This window comes from Vidua chalybeata, chromosome Z (genome assembly GCF_026979565.1).
Source record: "Vidua chalybeata isolate OUT-0048 chromosome Z, bVidCha1 merged haplotype, whole genome shotgun sequence".
NCBI lineage: Eukaryota > Metazoa > Chordata > Aves > Passeriformes > Viduidae > Vidua > Vidua chalybeata.
In genome coordinates, this window is record NC_071570.1 from 33,302,719 (window position 1) to 33,326,379 (window position 23,661).

General features: G+C 38.8%; 1 protein-coding gene across 5 annotated transcripts; it reads right to left on the bottom strand.

The window, feature by feature from the left end:
* Window positions 1-1,217: 1,217 nt before the first annotated feature.
* On the bottom strand, window positions 1,218-21,700 carry DDX4 (DEAD-box helicase 4). 5 transcript variants are annotated; one of them, XM_053931561.1, is made up of 19 exons: window positions 21,613-21,700; window positions 21,294-21,373; window positions 20,805-20,868; window positions 20,457-20,531; window positions 18,857-18,922; window positions 18,565-18,645; window positions 18,277-18,354; window positions 17,983-18,069; window positions 17,574-17,654; window positions 15,013-15,155; window positions 13,790-13,942; window positions 12,337-12,491; window positions 9,824-9,953; window positions 8,674-8,840; window positions 5,831-5,976; window positions 4,904-5,003; window positions 3,528-3,798; window positions 3,291-3,371; window positions 1,218-1,522 (listed from the first exon to the last, which is right to left on the bottom strand). In XM_053931561.1, exons 2-19 carry the CDS (start codon window positions 21,354-21,356, stop codon window positions 1,448-1,450), a joined length of 2,016 nt encoding a protein of 671 aa, XP_053787536.1. In that variant the 5' UTR covers window positions 21,357-21,373; window positions 21,613-21,700; the 3' UTR covers window positions 1,218-1,447. The 5 variants fall into 5 exon arrangements, with proteins under 5 accessions (XP_053787536.1, XP_053787537.1, XP_053787541.1 ...); XM_053931562.1 differs by having other exon boundaries at window positions 21,294-21,376; window positions 21,613-21,631; XM_053931566.1 differs by lacking the exon at window positions 21,613-21,700 and adding an exon at window positions 21,461-21,586.
* Window positions 21,701-23,661: the final 1,961 nt, after the last annotated feature.

Here is a 23,661-nt window from a genome sequence, read left to right on the forward strand (position 1 = left end):
ACAAAGAATGGGGCCAGAAAAGTTGTTTTATAGAAAAATCTAACAATTGCAGAACTCCATCTGTCGCCTAACCACAACTCACAAGTCATATGATGGGAGGAGACAAAGCAACAAACACCCAGTGGTCCTTTAAACAATGCTAAACCGGGTTCCCTTAAAATGTTTACTCTAGGTTACAAGTGACTCTTTTCTTTGACTTCTCTGCACAGAAATGGACAAGTTTTATGAGCTCACAGCTTCTTCCAACAGTTACAGTTCACTCACACTTATTGCAGCCAGATATCAAAAGCACCCTCCATTTACCCGAAATTCAGAATGGATGTAAAAATCTTCAAGGATACTTGTCAGGAAAAGGAACCATACTGCCCAGAGTATTTTACTCTGAATTATTAACATAATGCTTAAATACATCCGCTACTTATGATTTGTAATTTAAGTATACTGTCCATTCAGCTCACTTTCAAGTACACAATTAAGACTTTACTCTTTTTGCATAATATATAGCAGTAAAATTACAGTCTAACAAGATTAACAATATTTCTCTAAGTAGATATTTAAGTAAATAGTTTTGCAAAGATATTCATACAAAGAATGAAAGCCCGTTTGTCCACAATGAGAAATTCCCTAGTATTACCCACTCAGTTCTGATTCTCACTAACTTGGGTACTAAGGCTCCTATCCTGTAAGCAGGTGTTAGAAGTATTACCTCCCTGGATTTAGTGGGAAGACTGTACAAGACACGGTGGTCAGAACTGTGTGCTAAATAGCAAGCTGTGAGAAGCCTGTAAGCGTGTTCAGCTGTGCAAAACCTAATGACCTCGCCCTTTTCCTTGGGGACCCAAGTGATACGCATCTTTGTAGCATACTGTATTGATAAGAAAAAAAAATTCAATGAAAAAGGAACTTTAAAGAAATCTAGAGTAAATAGAAATCTTTACAGACTGCTTACCTCCTACAGTTTGTGCAAGCCTGGGAAAATTCTTGGCTACAAGGCACCAAACTTGTTCTAAAGCAAACTTTTCCACAAGAGATAGCAGAAGTGGATTTATATCAGTCAAAGCTAAAAACATTCTACTAGATGCAACACAGGGCTCCATCCTTCTCTGAAGATGGCTCTGTAAAAAACATGTATTTTCACTAAGTTGTGGGTGTAGCCACTGACCTTTAACTCGTGAAACTGCAATGACATGTAGCTAATACAGAGGCAACAATCCAAGTGCACTTTTCAAACTTTTATTAATTGCTTCAGAGCTGTTTAACAGATCCTTAAAACATCATAACACAAGATTGAAACTTTTTAACTGACATGTTACAAAAAAAAGGAACAAAGTTTAGGTGAACCCTTACATAAAGCTCCTTCCCGAACTGGGTCTTCACAAAATTATCTTCTCATGCAACATTTAACTTACAGGAAAACACAGTACAAACTAGCTTGGTATAAAGCAGTTTAATCCCATGACTCAATTTCTCTTGCAGAACAGTCCATCTCTACTTCTCCTGCATTCACGTTGCCTCTGTATTTCTAGGAAACACAACAGGTCCTAGTTTAGAATTATTAACACTTTCAATCATTTAATGGTAAGTCATCACAATACAATTATAGCTTTCTGCATGCATCTATCTCAATGTAATCTGAACACTCAGGAAGTTTTCATCATTAATCTCCTATACACAAGGGGTTTTGTATGCTGGTGTGAAATTACCGCAGTTTAAGTCAACCTCAGATTTTATCACACTTCCCCACAGTTCACATCCCAACTTCTTTTCTTACCCGACACAAATCAGTTCATACAACTGTGGGAAGAAAACTTTCTTCTCCACTACATACTAAAGAATGACTGTCTGCATTACCTTCCCAGTAAAATCCTTTTCCTTTGGAAAAAGGATAAAGCTCAGTAATTTCTAAGACTGCCTCAAAATAATCACATAAGATCCTCCAGCAGATTCCCCTTTCAAGTTCATAATTTGATTAATCAAACGGACTTATCATGAAAAATTGGGCTGATTACAAATTAAGAGTTTCTGTCAGACTGACATGGGGTGGTCTCATAATTAGAACCTCACATTCTTCAACTCACAGAGCTGGTGCACTGTCTGTATGTGATATTAAGGGCAGTATTCCCAATGCAAGCAGACAGATTTCACACGAAAATCTATTCTATTCTGGATGAAGAGTCATAGGCAAATTTGGTTGTGAAGGAGGTTGTGAAGAACACAGATGGACTTGGACCTAGAAATGATGGATTTCATGAAATGCTGGGAGACGCTACACAAAGGCTGGAGATGTGCATTTGGAAGCAATCTAGTGAGATCCACCTCTGAAAGCAATCCAGTAAAAAAGCAAAAATAAAGTGTCCTTGAACTAGAACATACAAGAAAAATCTACTGAGTCAAGAATTACTCTGCAAGAAAAGGTTTGTGCAAACACACACAACAGCCGTAATGTGAAGCTGTGAGTTTGAGAAGGAAGCAACGTTTGTGTAACTGACATCTCATGAAGTCCCTCACCCCCAGAAAAATTATTCAGATCTAGTAAGGGGACTAGCCAGCTAGGTAAAAATACCCAAACCACCCAAAGCTTTCAGTAACTATGGTATGGGAAAAGATAATTAATGAAAGAAAGGTCAGAGCTTGAAGTGAAGCTTCAGACATTGTGTAAGCACTGAGAGCAGTTATTTCTACTATGGTCTCAAAGGAAGAACATTTGTAACATTTGGAAGCAACTGATCTGTGATAAACTTCTTATGCAATGAAGACATGAAGGAAAGGCTTTCAAATAGGAGTAAGCACAGAATCTAAAATTACCAACAGTAAGAGACTAGAGAAGGCTTCTCCCCATCACAGACATTAAGAATTCTGACACAGACCAGACCAGACCATTTACCTAACTATAATTAGCTGAAATTTTCAGTCAACTGAGTTGCTTCACTAGGTGATTCATAACAAGCAGTAACTGCATAATCGGGAACTATTTACTCCCACCCTACATGTGTAGCACAGAAATTTCTGAACTACTGCTTTTGTTTATGTTTGCATGAATATTTTCTTCCAGAGGAATCCTGACCTTACAGATCAAGACCACAGCAGCTAGTAAGAGACCAAGTCAAGGAATTTATCTGAAATTGGTTTCAGTAATATTGAATTCTTTGAAGATGCACAACTAAGAAAAAGGACACAATTACAGTCAAAACAGTTTCAGTGGCGTTAGTCTGCATATATACCACTAAACACAGTTTTAAACTGAGAAAAAGTTCTAATGGCCAAGACTCTCAGTTAATTTCCAGACCTACCTTTTGGGTATTAACTGGGAGTCGTCCTCCTTCAGCCTCACAAACAACTTCCATCAACCAAAGCGGAACTTCCTGCTGAGCCTATGCAATTAGGAAAATCGGTTTAGAGACTTTGATTGCTTTACCAATTCAGATTAAGAGTTCCAAAACTGTACCAAAAATGTCACAGTTGCTCAGTACATTCAAGTAAAATCTTAAAAGAACAGAAAAAGTTCAACACTAAGATCTGAAACTTACATCTGAAAGCACTTTAATTAAAGGTTTTGCAAGATGACCATCTGAATTGTTATCAAAGAAGCCAACAGCTTTCCCTGTATTTCCACAACGACCAGTTCGCCCAATTCGGTGTACATACTCTTCAATGGTGGAAGGAAGATCAAAATTAATAACGTGCTGAACATTTTCAATGTCCAGACCTCTTGCTGCCACTGAGGTTGCCACAAGAACTGGACACTTTCCAGAACGAAAATCCCGAAGTGCTATTTCTCTCTCTCTCTGTCCTCTAGCTCTATAAAGAAAGTAAGGGTTAGAATGGATGTCTCTAAAATTTACAGTATTATCTGAGATATTATTTAAGTGCCATATTTCACGGAAAGAAGCTCTTGGGGGGGGGGGTGGGAAATGGATGCAAAATGAAAAAAGACCCAAACCACTCATATGCTGCCTAGTTTAGGTTTTCTGAACCTTTTTTTTAACTGAGGAGCAGCAACACAGAGCAACTGTTTAAACTTAAGTCTCTAGAGAAATTGAGGTTCTTAAAAAGAACTGGAGATAATTCTGCATCAAACTCACTGCCTCTCTAAGAAAATCCACTTGCTTAATTGATTACAAGTGCTTTTCCTACAGCTTTGTAGCAGGGAGCCAGAATAGCAAAGACAAAGTCTACACAGGCTCCTGCACAGGCCATTTTTCAGATATACTAAAAAAACCTGTGGCCAGTCAACAGTACAGAATTTGTCTTCTGTTTATCATCATGACAAGAAAACTAGATGTGCTCTGATGTTTCCATATTTGAAGAATATTTACAGATTATAAAGTGCTGAACTACAGTGGGTCAGAATTTCTCTCATGTTCTTTATTGTCCAACTAAGAAAACAAATTAGAAAGTTAAATAGTGCTCCTTAGGATATTAACATGGGATACTTAAGTGAATCCTGGTATGACCACTATTCCAGAGAAGAGTAAGTATCCTAACTTCAAGTCATAAAGGTAAAATTAATCAGAAACCAGTAACATTCATGACACTTTAACAGCTTCCAATGAACCAGTTTTTCTACCTATACTTCAATTCACAATATAGTAATTCCACAGAAATGGAATTAAGAACCTCCTCCCACACAAGGGGGTTGTGGGCTAGCAATTCAGGCTTGCCAGGAATGGAAGGCCAGATCTTCTCAAAAGGTGTGTGGCTTCCACACACCTACAAATCCAACAGCCACAGAATATACAAAAACATTCTGCATCTGCATGCTAAGACCTTTTTAGCCCTTCTTCAATCTTGATGGTGGCTGTCAGAACACATGGCAAGCTAAACTACACAGATATGGCCAAACATGAGTTCTCAGTAACAGTTCTAACAAAACACAAGTGACTTTCACTTTAAAAATACTTACCCATGGATACTAGTGGCTGGTATGTTTTCTTGACAAAGAAAGCATGCAATGAAATCTGCTTTTTGCTTTGTGTCCACAAAGACCAGGGTTCGTTCATTACCTATGTTGAACAGAAGTTTAAAGTCATTGCAGTTTGAAACATGACACCATTTTCACTATTTAGAGTAGCGCTTACCTATATTAGAACCTAATGCAGGCACACATTTTGAATAAAGTCTTTAAAGTATGACTGTGATTTCTTGCCTATTCTGAGCTTATTAAATTCAATTCATCAATTTCTGTATCAATAAGGAAACTGAATGAAAACACATACATTCTTTTTCTCCTCAATAAAAGCAGAAAATATTATTCCCTGTGACAGGTACACATTTCCTTTCTACATCATGTGGCTCAAAGCAGTACATTATCCTGAGCACTGAACAGCAAGATTTCACAGACCATTTTTTAATTCCAAACTCATATTCAGTCTTCAGCATTAAAACTTAAGACATAGAGAACAAATATGGAAAAATCCCAGACACTAATAAAACACAGGCCCAAACATTCACACAATTTTAATACACCTGTAGTCCTGAAATAATACCCCCAGAAGCTGAAGTATTGTAACTGACCATATAAAGTAGAAAGTCATCTAGGATGGTTGTCTCATAGTACTTAATAGAAATTAATCATTGACAAATACTGGACATTAGACTAGATTCAATGACATTTACAAGTCCCTTCCAACCCAAACTATCCTATGACTCTATGAAATACCCCTACAAAAATATGCCTAAAAACCCGCAGCTCCCAAAGTTCTGCTTCAAGCTTCATCACCAGTCTTGTAAAGCATGCAACACAATAAAATCATACAGCCATGACCTTTTAAACACAAGTTTAAAGCCAGGCAAGTCTGACTTCTCTGGTGAATAAGTGCCATTAAGTTACCTATGCTGTGTAGAATTTCTATCAGTTTATCCCTCTTGAAACACTGAGAAACTTGAAGAATATTTTGCTGAACATCACTGCATGCTCCACCCGCATGTCCGACAACAACAAATAAAAAATCAGTTTTCAAAAATTCACAAGCTAGCCTGAAAAAGAGACAAAATTGAGCAACATGAAAAATGCTATGTAATTATTCTTGCTTTAAAAGCACATATTTTCATATATGTTTAAGCAACACAAAAAATATTTTTATCCTCCATTTTGTGAGGAACAATACAAGTAGTCTTGTATATATACATTTTTAAAAAGCCAGAAGAGACTACATAGTTTGGGTCCTGCATACAAACCACATCTTGGGCTGCATCAAGTGTGACCAGCAGGTCAAGGGATTTTAACTCTGCTTTGTAAGACCTCAGCTGGAGTACTACATCCAGCTGTGGCATGTTCAGGAGAAGACAGACACGTTAGAGACAATTCAGGCCACAATGATGATCAGAGGGCTGGAGCCCCTCTACTCTGAAGACAAGCTGAGAGAGTTGAGGAGTGGGGATTATTAAGCCTGGAATGACCTTATTGCAGCCTTCCAGTACCTAAAGGGGGTTTACAAAAAATACTGAGAGAAACTTTTTACACAGGAAATGACAGGACAAGTACAAGCTGGACAAAGAATGGATCCAGACTAGACCTGGAGGGAAAGACTTGGGGGTGCTGGTGGATGAGGGGCTAGACATGACCCAGCAAGATGCACTTGCAGCCCAGAAAGCCAGCTGTGACCTGGGCTGCCTCCAAAGCAATGTGGCTGGCAGGGCCAGGGAGGCAATTCTGCCTCTCTGCTCTGATATTTTGAGACCCCCACTGTTGCATCCCAGGTTCCACCGCACCCTACCTGTGTTCAGCTCTGGGATCCCCAGTATAAGAACTATGTGGACCTGTTAGAATGAGTTCATGGAGGCCACTAACCTAATAACAGAGCTGGAGCACCTCTCTCCTATGAAGACAGACTACAAGAGGTAGGGTTGTTCAGCCTGGGGAAGAGTAGGCTTCAGGGAGACCCTGGAGTAGCCTTCTAGGATAAGCAGCTGTACAGTACTTAGTTGCTAGCTGGGATTAAACCACAGCCTTTTAGTGGAAGATACAAAGCCTCAAATGCTAAATTTAAGTTCTCCAGTCAACTAGAAAAATGTATGGTTCTCTCAACTCACATGTACAGAAAGAGCTTCAACTATCAAAGGTCTATGTAATAGCGGAAAGAAGTTCAGGTATAAAACCAAATGTTAAGTTAAAACTAAATCTGATTATATTCACTTAACAGAAGTGCAGGATGATCTGAACCGAAGAGTTCTAAAGAAAGCACCTTTGTGTCCAACACTACCAAAATAGTATACTGTTTAAGTTCTCCTGGTAGCACAGTATGGGGAAATCATTAGCTTTCCTGACTTCAGCACCAGAAAAGTATTAAATCCAGGAATGAACTGACTCCAGAAAAGAAGGGTTTTCACAATGTCAACTTTAGGCATTTCAGTTTCAAAAGGTTACAAGAACGACAGGGGCAAAAGAAAACTGCCTCAAAGCTGCACCAGGGGAGGCTTAAACCAGCTATTAGGAAAAAAAAATCTTCAATGAAAAGTTTTCAAGTATTGGACCAGGCTGGCCTGGAAAGCAGTGGCATCACCACCCCAGAAGGTACTTAAAAGATGTGCATATGTGGCACTTGGGGTATTGGTTCAGTGGTTCACTTGCTGGTGCTGGGTTAATGGTTGGATTTAATCAGCTCATGGGTCTTTTCCAACCTAAATGCTTCTAGGACCCTAATGTTATTATGCACTTCCAAGCCATGATCCAAGCACTCAGGTTTCTGAAGTCTTCCACCAGCACCTATAAATCCTGCAAGACTCACAGTAGAAAGGTAGGTCTGCTGGGGCTTTTTTATTAAAGAGAAGAAGACAAATATCTTTTAACAGCTCAAGGAATCTCTTCACAGTTGCTAGTAGTTACAGCACTCTTGATTCATCCTCCAGTATGCAAGAAAAATACATAGCAAAAGCATGAGCAAAACCACAATGATAAAAACAGACCCAGAGATGAAGGAACCCAGATTCTTCTTTCAAACCCAAAACCTGAGTGAATCAGAGCACACTGAGTATCTTACAGGGAGATACACACTGATCTTTTCCCACGATATAAACACATGGAATGAACAAAAACTGTACTTGTGTACAGTATCATCTGAATGCTTGATTACCACCTAAGCAAACAAGGTCATTTTTAACTGACTACAAGATTATTTTCCACAAGAAGAACCCTATGAAAAAAACTCTGGACAAGGAACGAAAGCCACAACAGGTGAGAGGAACTTTAAAGATAATGAGTAGTAAACACGTAAGATGCATCATAAACCCATCTGTAGAAGCTCTAAAACTACTGAAAATAAATACCAATTATCTACATAAAAATTGAGTACTATAACGCTGGTAAGTGAGCGTTATATATGAGACATATTTGCTATGTCTCATTAGTCAAAGATGGTGTTATCAGCAACATCACTGGTTTTGAGCTTCCACAGATGTGGTGGGGGAGGAATAAGAAACCAACAGGGGGAACATGAGGACCTCTGCAGAAGTAGAATTTAAAAGCTTTCAGACAACTTTCTAAATTGCTTAGGAGTCCCCACCTAAATTAAGCAGTTAATGTTTAGAGTACCTGCTTAAATTAAGGAAGAAATATTAATATCATAGCTTTCAGTATTTTCAAGCTTTTAGAAATAAGGAGTGTTCTTAACTCTTCAGATATTTAGTTCTATACAAGTACATCTTCAGATTTATTTCTAATTTTATTCTACTCACCTCTGAACTTCTTCAGGAAAAGTGGCACTAAACATTACTGTTTGGCGTTTGTCTTTTTGTGGCATATCTGGGAAAGATACCAGCTTCTTCATATCTGCACCAAAACCCATATCAAGCATGCGGTCTGCTTCATCTAGCACCAAGTATTTCACATTATGCAAACCAATCTGCAAGTATTTCAGTCAAAGAAAAACACTATTTGTTCACTGACAGAATGCACTTACAAAATATCCTAATTGCCAAAATCCACCTTTTACTTCTTTCAAGTTAATAAAGAGTTTACATCTCAACCTCTAGTTAGTCTTTTATTCTGCGCAATTCACACCACAGTGCTGCAGAACTTAGTTCAGCAATGTAAACACAGAGCTTAGAGACCAACTATAATTCAGCCCAACTATTTTGGAATTATGCCTTGAGTTTTAGAAAGGTTCTCTCATAACCCTCAAAGATTCTCAAAAACCTATTTTTATTTATAAAGAATTATGTCAGAATATATTAAGAATATTACAACTTAACCCCTGCTGACCAAGACTATCATTTTTGACTAAAAGCCTGACAACTGCAGAAAACTGATCTCCAGTTTACTACCAAGTGTTTTTCCAAACTTTGTTTGTTCAGTGAATATCACTCAGTCATCACACTAACACGTAAAAGTTTTAATATGAATTTACAATGACCGGGGAATATAAAAACTCAAATATATTATTATACAACCTGGAGTTTTTTGTATTTTGTATATGACAATAAAGTGCCAGACAGATACAGCCACTGCAGCAAAACAAACAGGACATCAAGTGAAGATCTATTACAGAATATGCCACAAGAACTATGTCAAAGTGTTCCAGGTATTTAAGCTATAAAACTTTATTGCCATAACCACTGCAGCCACTTTGATTTAGACTAATATTATCCAGCTGCCTCTTAAAGGAACTGAAGAGATCTAGACTCAGGTTACTCCTTCAAAAACTTCATGGAATTTAGACAGTCTAAGAAAACCTCACTTGTATTTCAGTGCCTGTACAAAGGCAGCATACTGAAAGAGCACTGAAAACCAATCCCTTTTTCTATTAATTTTAAAGAATGAAAAATAGTATTTTGTCTTTTAGCTAAAGAGTATTTAGGGAATTCAGATGAAGTGTTAAGATGTTACCTTTCCTCTTCCAATGATGTCTAGAAGCCTTCCTGGAGTGGCACACAGTATATTACAGCCTTGTTTTACCTGACGAATCGAATAGTCTGTTTGTGTACCTCCATAGATCACAACAGGCCTTATACAAGTTCTATTATGTAGAAAAAGGTTTGGATTAATTTTAAGTATGTTAACAGTATTGTTTCATGCAAGTTCATATAAAATAATCACATCTACCACAAATCAGTTTAAGAGTGGTTTAACTCCTTCAGCATACAGCTCAGTCCAAAAACAGTGCTCAAAACTAGAAACCCACTGAGTAAGCTTAAAGTTCCTCACATACTACATAACAGAGGCTGCCCAAGTGGCTTGCTAGGAAGAAACACTTGATTTCGCCTGCATTCTCCCCTCTCTTCAACTGAGACCTACGAACACTAATAGTCAAAAGAGTGTTAAGACTTTGTCCCCTTTTATACAGCATCCACAGAAAAAGCAGAACCACCATTACATATGCCTCTAGAGCTTCAGAAGTAATCTTCACAGACCTCAAAAGGGGCAGAATAATAAACACACATGGCATCTTTGTAAAGCAGCTGATCACACTGGCCATACAGTGCATGACTCAAGGATTAGACAGCAAATCCAGACTCAGTGCTCTTCCCACCAAGTTTTTTGGTTAGATCCGTCAAGTAGCTAGATCAGATATTCTGCTGTAGAAAACCACTTCTCTAAGCAAGAACTACCTTACACAGCTCTGAATCATGTTTACAAGCTCATCTTTATAACCTTCTGCTAATATCTTTACATGCATGCAATGAGTAACACCCAAATTCAAATGGTCTTTTACTGAAGATATTAATTCAGCTTCATATGCAACAATGGTGATCAGATAGATCTGGTAAATTTTTACCAAAAGTTAAACACAACTTTTCAGAAAGCTTTAGTCAAGAATAGAAATTCCCTCTTGAATCCCACAATTTCAGTATTTATCCATGATTAGTATACATACATATTTCATATTCCTAACTGCAAATTAAATCAAAGAGACAGAGATCATAAATCTCAACTGATCAATACGCAAGTTCTTCTTTAGACACTACAGATCCACATCCTGATATTGTTTAACTTGTTCTCATTTTTACTACAAGCCAGCTGTAAGAGAAACTTTCTAGATTTAGATGTTATTTCATGATGAAATCATCTGTATCTAGTTTAAAACAGCATAACCGAATCAGCTACAAAGTTATGTACAGTTTTAGAGATTAAGAAGCTGTTCTTAGGGACATATTCAGTAAGTTAGATATGCAAACATGATCATTCTTCCTCAAGACAGCCAGCCTTCAAGTGTAAGTTTGCTTGAATAAAGGCAAGTATGATTCACCAGATTCTGCAGCGATTATGTTCTGTATTTCACCTCTGAACAGTAACAAATTGCTACATTACATAGATTTAGTTCTCTTCTGTACCCTGGTAAAACCTATTACTTAGTAAAAAGATTAATGAAGAATCTAGTATAAATGTACTCTCACACAACATTCAAGGACTTAGTGAGAAGTTTAGATCTCTTGCTCTGTTTTGAAAGCTCAAAGAGTTTCTCTGAGCTGTAACAAGTCTGTCTAAGACCAGGAACACCAGAAATTCAGAGTAATTAGAAACCATCACTGGAAATTAACTAAAACCCGTAACACTCACCTCCATTTTGCCAAGATGAAAGTAAAGCAAGTATAAATTACTTAAGACAAGCTATTAAGTTTCTTCATATTGAATACATCTAGTGCAGGTAGCTCAGTGTACAGCTGCAGTGCAGCTCTCTGTGGCAAGAAATCGCTGGAGCCCAGGCAAAAGACCATGAAGTGGCGCTGACCCTTTACTTAATAAAGGGCACATGGACCTGAATCACTAGCCAGGTCACCAGATGCTCAGACTCTGCAGGAGCAAATAACTTGTTCAGAGGTCCCTTCAGGAGACACCCTGTTTGAGCTGTTACGTGTTGCTGCAAAACAATGAAATCACTTGAAGGAAACAGAGGTCTGACATTCTGCTGTGGGAAACCTGAGGTCGAGTCAGTGAGGAAACCTCATCTGACTCTCTGAGTGGTGTGTGTAGGAAGTTAAGTCAGGCAGCAAGCAGATCACTAGAGCCACCTGCTGCAAAGGGACTTTGGTCCCAACAGCTGAAGTCCCTGGTGGTGTCGGAGTGACTGCCAGAGTGGCTCCTGGACAGTCAGAAAAACTTGCTTAGCAAGTCGTTTAAGAAACTTCACTTTTCTCATCAGTGATAAGCTGAATACTTATCTCCTCTTCAAGCTGGAGTAAGCCTTCCATTCACCCACCCCAATATCAGAAAGATTAGGCACCAGTCATATAGTAAGAAACCCACTAAGCAGTACTATAACCGGAACTCATTATACTCTAAACTCAAGTGTTTGTAATGTGATTGGCCCAAAAAAATTTGCAAGTATTTATGAAAAAAATAAAGCACTGCTGATTCAAGCAAAGTAATCATCAATATCAGGCAACTGTGCAAAAGCTTACCCATACACGAATTTTCTTGCTTCTAGGAAGATCTGATTTATCAATTCTCTAGTTGGGGCAGTAATGATACATTCTGGTTCTTGCTGCTCTTTAAATCTACTGGCAGTTACACCCTCCCTCATCATTTGGGCCACAACTGGTACAAGAAAGGCTGCCTGGGGAAAAAAACACACAGCAGTATTTGGGCTGTTTAATCTTAAAATCTTTCATCAGTCCCATTAAGATCTGTGTATCAATCTTAAAGCTTGAATGATAGTGTACACAATGATCAAGGACATCAAACTGCAGAAGGATTGACCTGAATGCACAAGAGAACATTTAAGCTCATTTCTCTTTGTTAACCAGTATGAAAGCATATCTCTGGCTCTTAACAGTCTAGTAACACAGGAACACAATCATGCCAAGGCTAACTCCCCATACAGTTCCATACACTGATGACATACCCTGATAGTTAAGTAACCCAAGACCAAAACCTACTTAAATGGCAGATCAGTTTGCAACACAGCTGCACCACACCAGCACATTTACTTCCACATAAGACTAGATACCCACAAACCAGCATCTGTATAGTTCCAAAAGCATTCAGAATATTTAGAGCACAGACTTTGAATGTTTCCCCTTCTGCAAACAGAAGAGGTCTTTCAAAAGAACTAGCAAGTTACATTAAAACTAAACTAGGATTCCACACTAAGCTAAACAGCAAAAAGCTACACTTCATAACCAAACATCCATATCCACCAGCTATCAGTCCTTAGGTTTGGGTACATTAGTTTAAAAAATTGAGACAACTTTCAGCTTAGTATCAACTCTCAACACTGTTCTATGATTAAAAGCAAATCACCTAAAACCAAGACAGGTGCACATCAGATTTCATTAAACCAAGTATGACAAACCTGCACACCACAGCTACACTCTGGCTGGCGTAAGCTTGAAAAAACCCAAAACCAAAACACACACAAAACTCATACACACACAATAGAAAACTAAAGAAACAAACACACACAAAAAGAAAACAAGACAAAAAAACCAAAACCACAACTATCAAAAATAACTGCTAACAAACAAAACCAAACAAACAAAAAAACCACACAAACAAAAAAACCCACTAAATAAGACAAAACTCCACACAACACAGACGTATCCTTACTTTCAACTGCTGAGTCCTGTCATCAGCAGTTTCTAGGACTGCCTGCCTATACTTCTGAATCCACAGCTGTATCTCTGAAGGCTGGCCTGCTTACCGAGATACTAGTTTACTGAAAAAAAGAGTAAAGCCCAAAATGCGACAACCCTATCATCATTTGTATCTGTACCTGAAACCTGCCATTGCTGTGCAAGTAAAATTACTGGACAACAAGCAGTCAAGTATGTGACATATGGAAGACTGAGGCATCCCCCTGAAAACTCTTAGTCAAATACTTTCTGTAGAATAAATACTGCACAAAATGCTCACAGTTTTTCCTGATCCTGTCTGGGCACATGCCATTAAATCCCGTCCTGCCAGTATAATAGGAATGCTGTACTTCTGCACTGGAGTAGGCTTAGAGTATCCAGCTTTAGCAATGTTCACAGTTAAAGTATCACACATGTTAGTGTCTGCAAAACTCTGTAAGAGAAAAAATTATTAAGTTATTGCACAATCACAGAAGGTAAAAGTTTAAAACCCAAAATGCTTACTGTAGGATAGACACATCCAAATACTAAAGAGGGTTAACTTTAAAAGTAGTCTCACCAGTCATTTAGGTTGCCAAAGCTCCTAAAGGTAAAAGCCCCAAAGGTCTCTAAAACCTGCTCATGCCCATTCAAGTAACATTGTATGCAGGACAGTGAATGCTTTCAGCTGGTCTTACTAGTTTTAAGAGAGAATTGCTCAAAGTCATATATCTGGATTCAAGCAAGTAAACTCACATAGCATGCCATGAAAAAAACCTGAAACTCTGTAGTTTCATTTCATGTAGGAGTTACACACAGTCTCTGTGCTAAAACCAGTAAGGGGAGCTAAAACAACATTCCTAGCCAGAACCAAAAAGCAACAACAGGTGACAAAAATCAGTTTAACTTCAGTGAGAACACTTTCACAAGATGGATGGGGAGAACACCTCTGCATGTTCTCTTTCAAGACAGGTACTACTAACCCCTCTCCACTTCTCATTCTTTTCCCTAAAAAGTGCTTTTTAAATTTTTAAACACTGGCCACCCATTATAGATAAAAAACTAAGTTTTATGTTAAACAAAGAACTGCAACCACAGAGAACAGACTACAAATTACTTTAAAACACCCCTCTGTCTAAATGAATAGTACCCAAACAGGTGTTCATTTACATTTTTGAAGACTCCCCAGTAATTGACTTCAATAAGGTAATTATACCAGCCTGCCCAGAAACTGCTGCCAAAGACCTCTTTCTTTCAGTATCTAAACTGGTATTCTTCTAAAAATTTAATGACTATTATTCCTATATATCCAGTATTACTTTCTCTGGACCACTTCTGTAGTTTGTTAGTTACTGTGAATTCAAATTTTTATCTTTCCAATGGGGAGCACCTCCTTCCAACATCACACTATCTGCAAGATTTGATATTTTTTATTAGTATTTTCATTAGCTGCAAATACTGAACACACTACAATTCTCATAAATCATGCTTCACATAAACTGTGAAAATAAACAATTTACTAACCCTTAATGCTGCTGGAGGGTCCAGTCCTGACACTTGAACAACATTTTCATCATACTTGTCAAAATTTATTCCTGTCTGATAACGTGCAAAGATGGCTTGCTCATCATCAGGTGGAGGAGGGGGCACATAAGTCACCTTTGGACCTTAAGAACACAACCACTTAAGTTCACAAACAATATAAGGAGAAGTTAAAATAAAACTATTTTAAGTATGAAGCTATGGAAGTTAAATTCAGTGAGATGTCATGTGGATTTCCCTCCATTTTTCAGGAAGGCATCAAAGTTCCATACATTCCTTCTATCAGAACTTAATTTTATACTACGAGACCTAAAATTTACCTCCATATGAAGTCAGACTCGTAAAGCATTCATGACTCATGTTCACTCAAGGACCCCACTTTCAAGAGGTATCACAAAAATTAAATTAGTGTCTTCTTCATCATCTAGACAGACAGATGTTCTTATGACACAAGGAAGGACATGCTTCCCACATCACAAATTAATCTTTCTGAAGAGCTCTCTTTCCACATAAAATTCCATACAGATAGATGCAACTGTTGCATACCAGTACCCAGAATGGTTTTTAATACACTAATACTTCACGCTATAGTAATGAAAAAGGAATTACTATTCTGTGTTAAGGATGCAGCTATGTCCACTATAAGCATTAGGATTTTCCTCTATAAGGACTTCAATTCCTAAAAATCATTATTTGAACTAAAAATATGAAAAAAATTAGTTGAACTAAGTCAAATAGAGGCAAATCAATTGTTTTTCAGATATTAAGTATCACTTCTGTACATGTATACTAATCACTGGATCACAAAAGGGTTTGAGTTGGAAGGAACCTTTAAGATGATCCATTTCCAACCCCCATGCTGCAGGACAGACATCTTCCACTAGACCACATTGCTCAAAACCCAACTGAATGTACCCTTGAACACTTCCAGGGATGAGGCATCCACAAGCTTTCTGGTCAGTTCCAATCCTTCACTGCAACTCACCCTCTGAGCAAAGAGCCATTTAGCCATCTTTTCTACAATGAAGTTTTTCACTATTATCACACAAAATGTTCTTATATGGAAAATATCAGCCATCCACTAACCATGACACTGGTTTAATTCCATGCCTAATTTGAATTATAGTACTTCCATCAATAATATATTACTATGCTCTATGTAGGACAACATATACGTAGGCAGGTACAGTAGCATCAGTGGCAGAAGAATACAGCAGGACTATGGGGGGGAAAATCACTAGCAAACAACAAAAAAAACCCAAAATTAAAACAAAGTTAAATCAGGAACAAGTGGCCTGTCAGAGCTATACACCCTACTTGTCAGCACTGACAATAAAATATTTTCTCTTACAGAGTAGAAGGATAAAAGTCTAGATCAACTCTTTCAAAACTTAGCAAGTTCTTTAAGGCTTACTTTCACTTTTGGGGTTAGCACCTCTGCTTCACTGTACATTAATGGAACCAGCCTCAGCATGACAAAGAAAAAAGATTATGTAACACTACAGCTTTGAAAAGCCAGTAACTAAAATTGAAATGAGTTACAAACATGTCTGCTGGATCAGTCCGTGTCAAACGGGATGGGACTCTGGTTGCAGACTTAGGATTTATTTGTCTGTATCATACAAGCAAAAAGCAAGAGACACAGGGAAATAACATCCATGCAAATTTAGATCAGATACAAGATGGCAGCTTATGCAAAGCCTCTTCCTATATATTCTTTGAACTAATACCATAAAAGAAAAGGTGTAAAGTCATTGTACTCTAACCAATAAGAAAAGGACAAACATGGGTTTAACATTAACCAAAGTACTTCTATGAACCTCAAACAATACACAGCAATTCATTATTTAAGATTGAAACATTTTCTATCTTTACAAAGCATATATCTAGGACTTCCCACATCTTGAACTATCAATAAGTTCTTGTTCTTTCTTGTTCCTTATGATAAATAGAAATGTATTCACTTGGTTCTTAACTTTTTAGCTTCCCATGAGAAGGTTTTGAAAATTTCCAGCCTTTCTCAGCTTTATGTCTACTTTCTGGGGCCGTTTTGCACTTTCTAAAGTCTTTCACCTTTTTATATTCCTACAATTCCCCCTCTCTTTTTTAACTTTAAATAAACTAATTTTGACTTGTTATTTATTTACTAATTTGTGTTACATAGTTTTCCTATTGTATATATTTTTTTATTTTAGGAAAAAAATGTTATAAACTTTGAAAAAAATGAAAACTCCCTATAAAAACTTTGAAAAGACTACTACGAAAACTTTGGAAAAACTCCCTATAAAAATGTTATAAACCAGCCTTTCTCAACTTTATGTCTACTTTCTAGAGCCTTTTTACACCTCCTAAAGTCTTTTACATTTTACATTCCTACACATGTCTTTTCCAGGCATAAAACCAAGATACCTAGCATTTGCAGAAGATTCTTAATAGGGAGAAAAATTAGTAACAGTATTTGTCAGAATTAAGACGGAACTGCTTTGTCATTGATCACCAATGAGTAAATCCATGCAGTTCACCCCACCACTAAAAAGCCTCACCTGTACCATCTGTGAGTATTCCTCTTTCTCTAGAATCAGGAGTTCCAGACTGAGGTATGTCCCTTTGCCTACTTCTACTACCTGTAAGTAACAGATATATAGCACACAGAGGGTATAAAATTAGTATCATGAAATACTAAAATTGAAGTCAGTATGATTTATTCCAACAAATCTGCAGAGCAACAGTCCCAAGAACTCCAACCTATACTGTATTATAACCAGTAATACTCATTTTTTAAAGACACAATTCATATTCCACAACACAGCTGAAGAACAGAACTGGTAGTAGCAGTTCTCAGCTCTTCATGGTAGTTCTCAGGGAGCAAAAAAACCCCGGAAGATCACCAACCATACACTGTACCCATACAAAGCACTCAGTATGCAAAAAAGACCAAACCTTCAAACTTACTCTCACCTCCTCCAAAGCCACCATGAAATCCTTTAAACCCTCTGTTTTGTGTACTAGCACCATCTACAGCGTTTCGTTCTTGAAAACCTGCAATAATACAGCATAGCAGACAGTACAGTAACTCACTTTGCCCACTTCTGCATCAGCACATCAAGTGCCTTTCATCTGGATGAAGAAAAGAAGTCATTTCAACACTTTCACTCTTCACTGCTCGTTCTCAGGGAACAGGCAAAGCCAGAAAGAATGACCAGTGTATGCTGCCATCACACAAACCAGTCAATGCAACAAACTTACCTTGTCCGAACCCACCATGAAATCCTTTAAACCCTCTGTTTTGTGTAGTAGCATCTTCTCCTCTTCCTTCTTGAAAACCTGCAGTACAACATAAAGTAACAGTTTGCTCAATTTTGCATGTACAGATCAAATGCCAATTATCGGGCTGAAGAACAGAAGCCATTTCACTGATTTCACCCTTGTACTGGTAGTTCTCAGGGAGCAAAAAAACCCCAGAAGATCACCAACCATACACTGTACCCATACAAAGCACTCAGTATGCAAAAAAGACCAAACCTTCAAACTTACTCTCACCTCCTCCAAAGCCACCATGAAATCCTTTAAACCCTCTGTTTTGTGTACTAGCTACAGCGTTTCGTTCTTGAAAACCTGCAATAATACAGCATAGCAGACAGTACAGTAACTCACTTTGCCCACTTCTGCATCAGCACATCAAGTGCCTTTCATCTGGATGAAGAAAAGAAGTCATTTCAACACTTTCACTCTTCACTGCTCATTCTCAGGGAACAGGCAAAGCCAGAAAGAATGACCAGTGTATGTTGCCATCACACAAACCAATCAATACAAAAACTACACTCACCTTGTCCAAACCCCTTAAACCCTCTGTTTTGTGTAGTGGCATCTTCTTTGATTCCTTCTTGAAAACCTGCAGTACAGCATAGCACACAATCACTGAAGTTTGCCTATTCTGATGTCCAGGTCTGGCCCCTTATAGCTGGTAATTGTTGATCTCAGTCCTTGTTTAATGATTTCACAAGAACTTCAATATACAATTGAGTGATTTGCCTAAACATATGAAAAAATGAAGACAAGAGTACTTTTTGCCAAGTAGTCTGGCAGAAAACAGTACTGCTCTCCTGTACAATTTCAAGTAAATCAAACGTTGGGTCTTTAAGTATTTGCCTTTATACGTGTATATGCTCATCAAGCCACTAACTTCAACTCTTCAGGAAGGACACAGATCAATTAAGACTTCTGGTTCCAGGGCAACTGACAGCATTTGTCCCTTCACAGTTTTCATAGCTGGTACTACAGAGTAAGGGGGCAAAGGCAGTTGCTGCCTGCTATGAAGTGAGGACTCAAAAACATGTCTTTCAGATCTACAAAAATCTATTTTTTATTATTCAGAATTGCTTATTCAGTTGACAGTAAGTATGTAGTGTATTTTTATTTCTAATGCTTATCCTTAGTCACTCTTCTCAGGGGAAGAGAAATGAAATAAACATATACATAAACATAAGTCATATGCATAATCAAGGTATTCCTCAATTTAGACTCAAGTTTCAGGAGTTATCTAAGGTCCAAAGAATCAGCTTAGATCATAATTTACTCCTTAGTCCTTATTTTTCAGCTGAATACCTGTTCTATCATATTGTAATGACAAAGAGCATCATCTGGTACAGGACACCATGAAGTTCTCCTAGCACAGTATCTGTGGCTCCTTCACCACCAAAGCCTGGTGTGTATACGAGTATGTCAGTCAGTTTGGTTTTACCAAATTATAGACATAAAAATTACATCTTAAGGGCTGATATGCAAATGGCAGCACTCTAAGTATCCACAAAATAGAATAGACCTTAAATACAACTTGCAAGTTACTTCATAATTGCTGCTGGAGAGTCTACAACAAAACTGCTTGACATTAGTGCCCTGCACCAAATAAGCCTAGCGTTCACCCACTATAACAGGGTTCAAGAAAAAGGATGCAGAACTGGTATAGAACTTTTTTTCAAAGAATCAGCTGTGCTGTTTTTGACTAGGATAGAGTCAATTTACTTCACAGCAGCTGGCACTGGGCTGTGCCTTGGTTTTATTGGAAACAGTATTGATAATAAAGAGATGTTTTTAGTTAGTGCTGAGTAGTGTTCACACTGAACTGCGGCCTTTTCTGCTCCACACCACACCAGCAAGAGGGGCTGAGGGAGCACAAGACAGGATGGGACAGAGACAGGAAAGCTGATCCCATCCCATGTCACATGAAGCTTAGGATATAAATCCAGGGAAAGAAGGAGGAAGAGGAGGGCACTTGACTCTGGTGTTTGACTCCCCAAAATATGGTCATGCATGACAGAACTCTACTTTCATGGAGCTGAACCTGCCTGCTGATTGAAAGCGAATGGCAAAATTTAATGTATCATACACAACTAGCCATTAGAAATACAATCACTACTGGAAGTTACCTTTGGCTGCAAAATTCCTTTTTCTACCAAAACGATTCACTGGCTGATGTTGTGAGTTCACAAATTCATCAGTACCTATAATTTAAAAAAATAATTAAGTTAAAACTCAAAGCTATCTTTGACTTAGTAGTAGCTACATGCTACTATATAATTGCAGGAAATAAGGAAGCTCTGACAGTCAAAAAGAAAGCCTATTCATTATGTTCTTTATATAATTTGAAGCTGCTATTCTATGGGGGGGTCCCATGAAAATATCAAAATATTATTGTATTTCCCTTTAATTTTGTACAATGCTCAAGGGACCAACTCTTCCAAACATCAGTAAAGTCAAAAGTGCCTTTCACATACCAAATGAGTCTACACTTGAACTAAAGACAGATGAGGGGTCATTTGGTCTCTCAAGCAAGCTAACCTGCAGAAAGAAAAAAGGCACAACAATATGACGACTTCAGGCCTAGTAAAGCATGTAAATACAAACACAGCTACCAAGTCATGCACTTGAAAAAAGCTACCTTCTGCATCTTCTGAAAAATGAATTTCACACTAAATGGCACACTGGCAGCATCTGAATATTACCAAAAATCACAATACACAGCTGACGTGTCAAACCCACTTAAGCACACATCACTAGTATCTGAACAAAACAGCAGCAAGTAAATTGCTAGTGCAGAGAAACCTCCTCTCTTCAGTAACAGTGAACTCCTATGGCTGCCTACCATATTTCCAAAGATCACGAGAACAGGGAACACCACAGCCAAGCAGGGACACGGGCTGGAAGGAGGAAAGGGAAAAGACACAAACATACTCCATCGCCATAGCTGCCCCTCCCACTCATACCTTCTCAAGGGATGGGAGTAACGCCTCGTCCCCTATCTCCGTATTCCAGTCTTCTTCCATCATGCTGCGCCCTGCCAGACCTGCTTGCAGGAGACAGACATATCAGCGCCCGCCTCCCGCCAGGCTTCGGAGCGTACCGCGAAATAAGAGAAAATGGCGCCCCGCACCGAGGCTTGCCGACACGGTGCGCCGCCGATGCCTGCGGGCGGGGCTGAGCGCGCCCGGCCCGAGCGCTGCGCTGGTGGGGACGGAGGAGGTGAGGGTCCTGCCGCAGAAAAGCACCCCGCTTCTCTCAGGCAGCGCGCAGCCCCCCTCCTACCTCCTTCCCACGGTCGCCAGCACAGCACGCCGAATGAAGATGGCGGCTAACGCCGACAGCCCTCCATACGGCCACATGTGCCGCTGCCGCCACGTCACGTGTCGCGCCCGACGGCCAATGGGCGCGCGGCGCGGGCGGGCTCCGCGGGCGCGCCCCCGCCTTTCACGTGCGGCCACTGAGGGGGGAATGGCGCTGCGAAGGCCAGCCGGGCCTGGAGCCGCCGAGCCGCACGCCGTGCAGAGACTATTTCACTGCGCACAGCTTTTCCAAGCATTAGCGTAATACCCAAGGAGACATGTGCTTCTACTGGAATATTAAAAAAAAAAAAAGGGAAAAAGTGTGTAAAATAAGAAAAACAAAACAAAATTAACTCCCTCGGAACACCACTTCTCTTTCCCACTGTTTTTTTGTTATACCAGACTTGTCAGAGATAAGGAAGGTACCTGAATTTCTGGCTCAGGATGTGATGCTGGAGTGGAGGAGAACATGGATTGCACTTCTGTTAGTTCATCTACTAAAATCAGTAGCAAGTAGTCTGACACTGCAGCTTGGGTTTCCAAGCTACCAATGCAGTATCTGTCTTCTCTGTACCTCTTTTCATGCTGTGAGGTAACATAGCAATGCTTATTCATAAAAACATTTGGGAATGTCCTATGTAATTTCATAAACACAGTAAAACACGTTAAAACCTGCTCCACCATGTTCAACAGATTTTCCTTGTCAGAAAAACAATTTGAAAAATGGTGTGTCTGTTCAAGAACTTTAATGCCTTCTGTTGCAGAGAGAGGTGACACCAGATCTGTGTTTCCACAGTAAATATCTGAATGTTTAGCAGGTGCTTTGAGCATCAAGGCAAATTCCTGCAGCAGTTGGGAAATTTCGGAAAATGGTCTTTGAACTAATGCTTTTGTTATTTTCTCATTAGCCATCATCTGTTAACCCCTACCCTTTGTAGTTGTTCATTTTTCAGAAGCATTAAGACGGGACTCAGGTTAGACTGAAAAGTGGGTAAGAGACATAACCAGCTTCTCTGTCTCACAGTGAGGTTAAATCTGCACCTCTAGATTTTATGTATGTGTGTGTACAATGTGTATAGTGCTGGGAATTACTAGCTTTTAGTAAGTGTTCAGTCAGACACATAATGTCCAAGGGTGAAGAATCTGCAGTGGGAGCATCTGTGTGTGAAGTGTGTTAAGCTGTTCACAAGTTCCCAAAGCAGCATCTGAAACCAGCAGTGAGGCTCATGAGTAAAATTTCACCCACTGTGGTAACCTTTTTACTTTTTGCCTAAACAAGGAAGCAGAGTAAGTTGCTTCATGAGACAAAATGGCTTCTGTTTGCATCACACTGGAGCTATGTTTTCTATGGTCAGAAAGAAAAAGAGCAGTACATCTGTTCTCCTGATAAATTTATGGTTAGTGGCAGATGTGCTACTCTGACACATCTAAGCCAAAGTGTAAGCTTTGAAATTGTTCCTCCTACTTTCCAGGAGCAGGTTACTATTCCCTCAGCTTTGCTAGTGTAACTTCATGTTCAGCTCTCCATACAGTTTAAGTTAATACTTTTAATAGTAGACATGGGGAGCTACTATGAATGCAGTCATAGCAGCAGATCTATAATCCCTGGTGGGTGATCTCAGTTAATTTTAATTACAATCAAATGTCACAGCCTCTAACTAGTAGATAGACTTGGATAGTTATTTTCTTTCCTTATTCCTTTCATTCATTTGACTCTTTGTAGAACACTCTCTACTACCTCCAGATTACTTTCCACTACACTAGGAGAAGCCAAACTATGACATTTTGTGAATGGCAAGAAATTCTATGGTAATGGTAACTAATTTCTTCAACTCAGAGGATTATTTGGAGAGCAAAATATTTTTCCCCCCTACAGCTGCTAACAATTCAATCTAAACTATGGTGGCAGCGTATAAGTTGCACAAGATGTTTACAGACTATCCTCAAGGTAATTTTATCCAACCAGCCCTACTCAAGCAGAGTAATTTGCTTGAGAAAAACCAGAACCAAGTATTATCCAACATATGTAAAC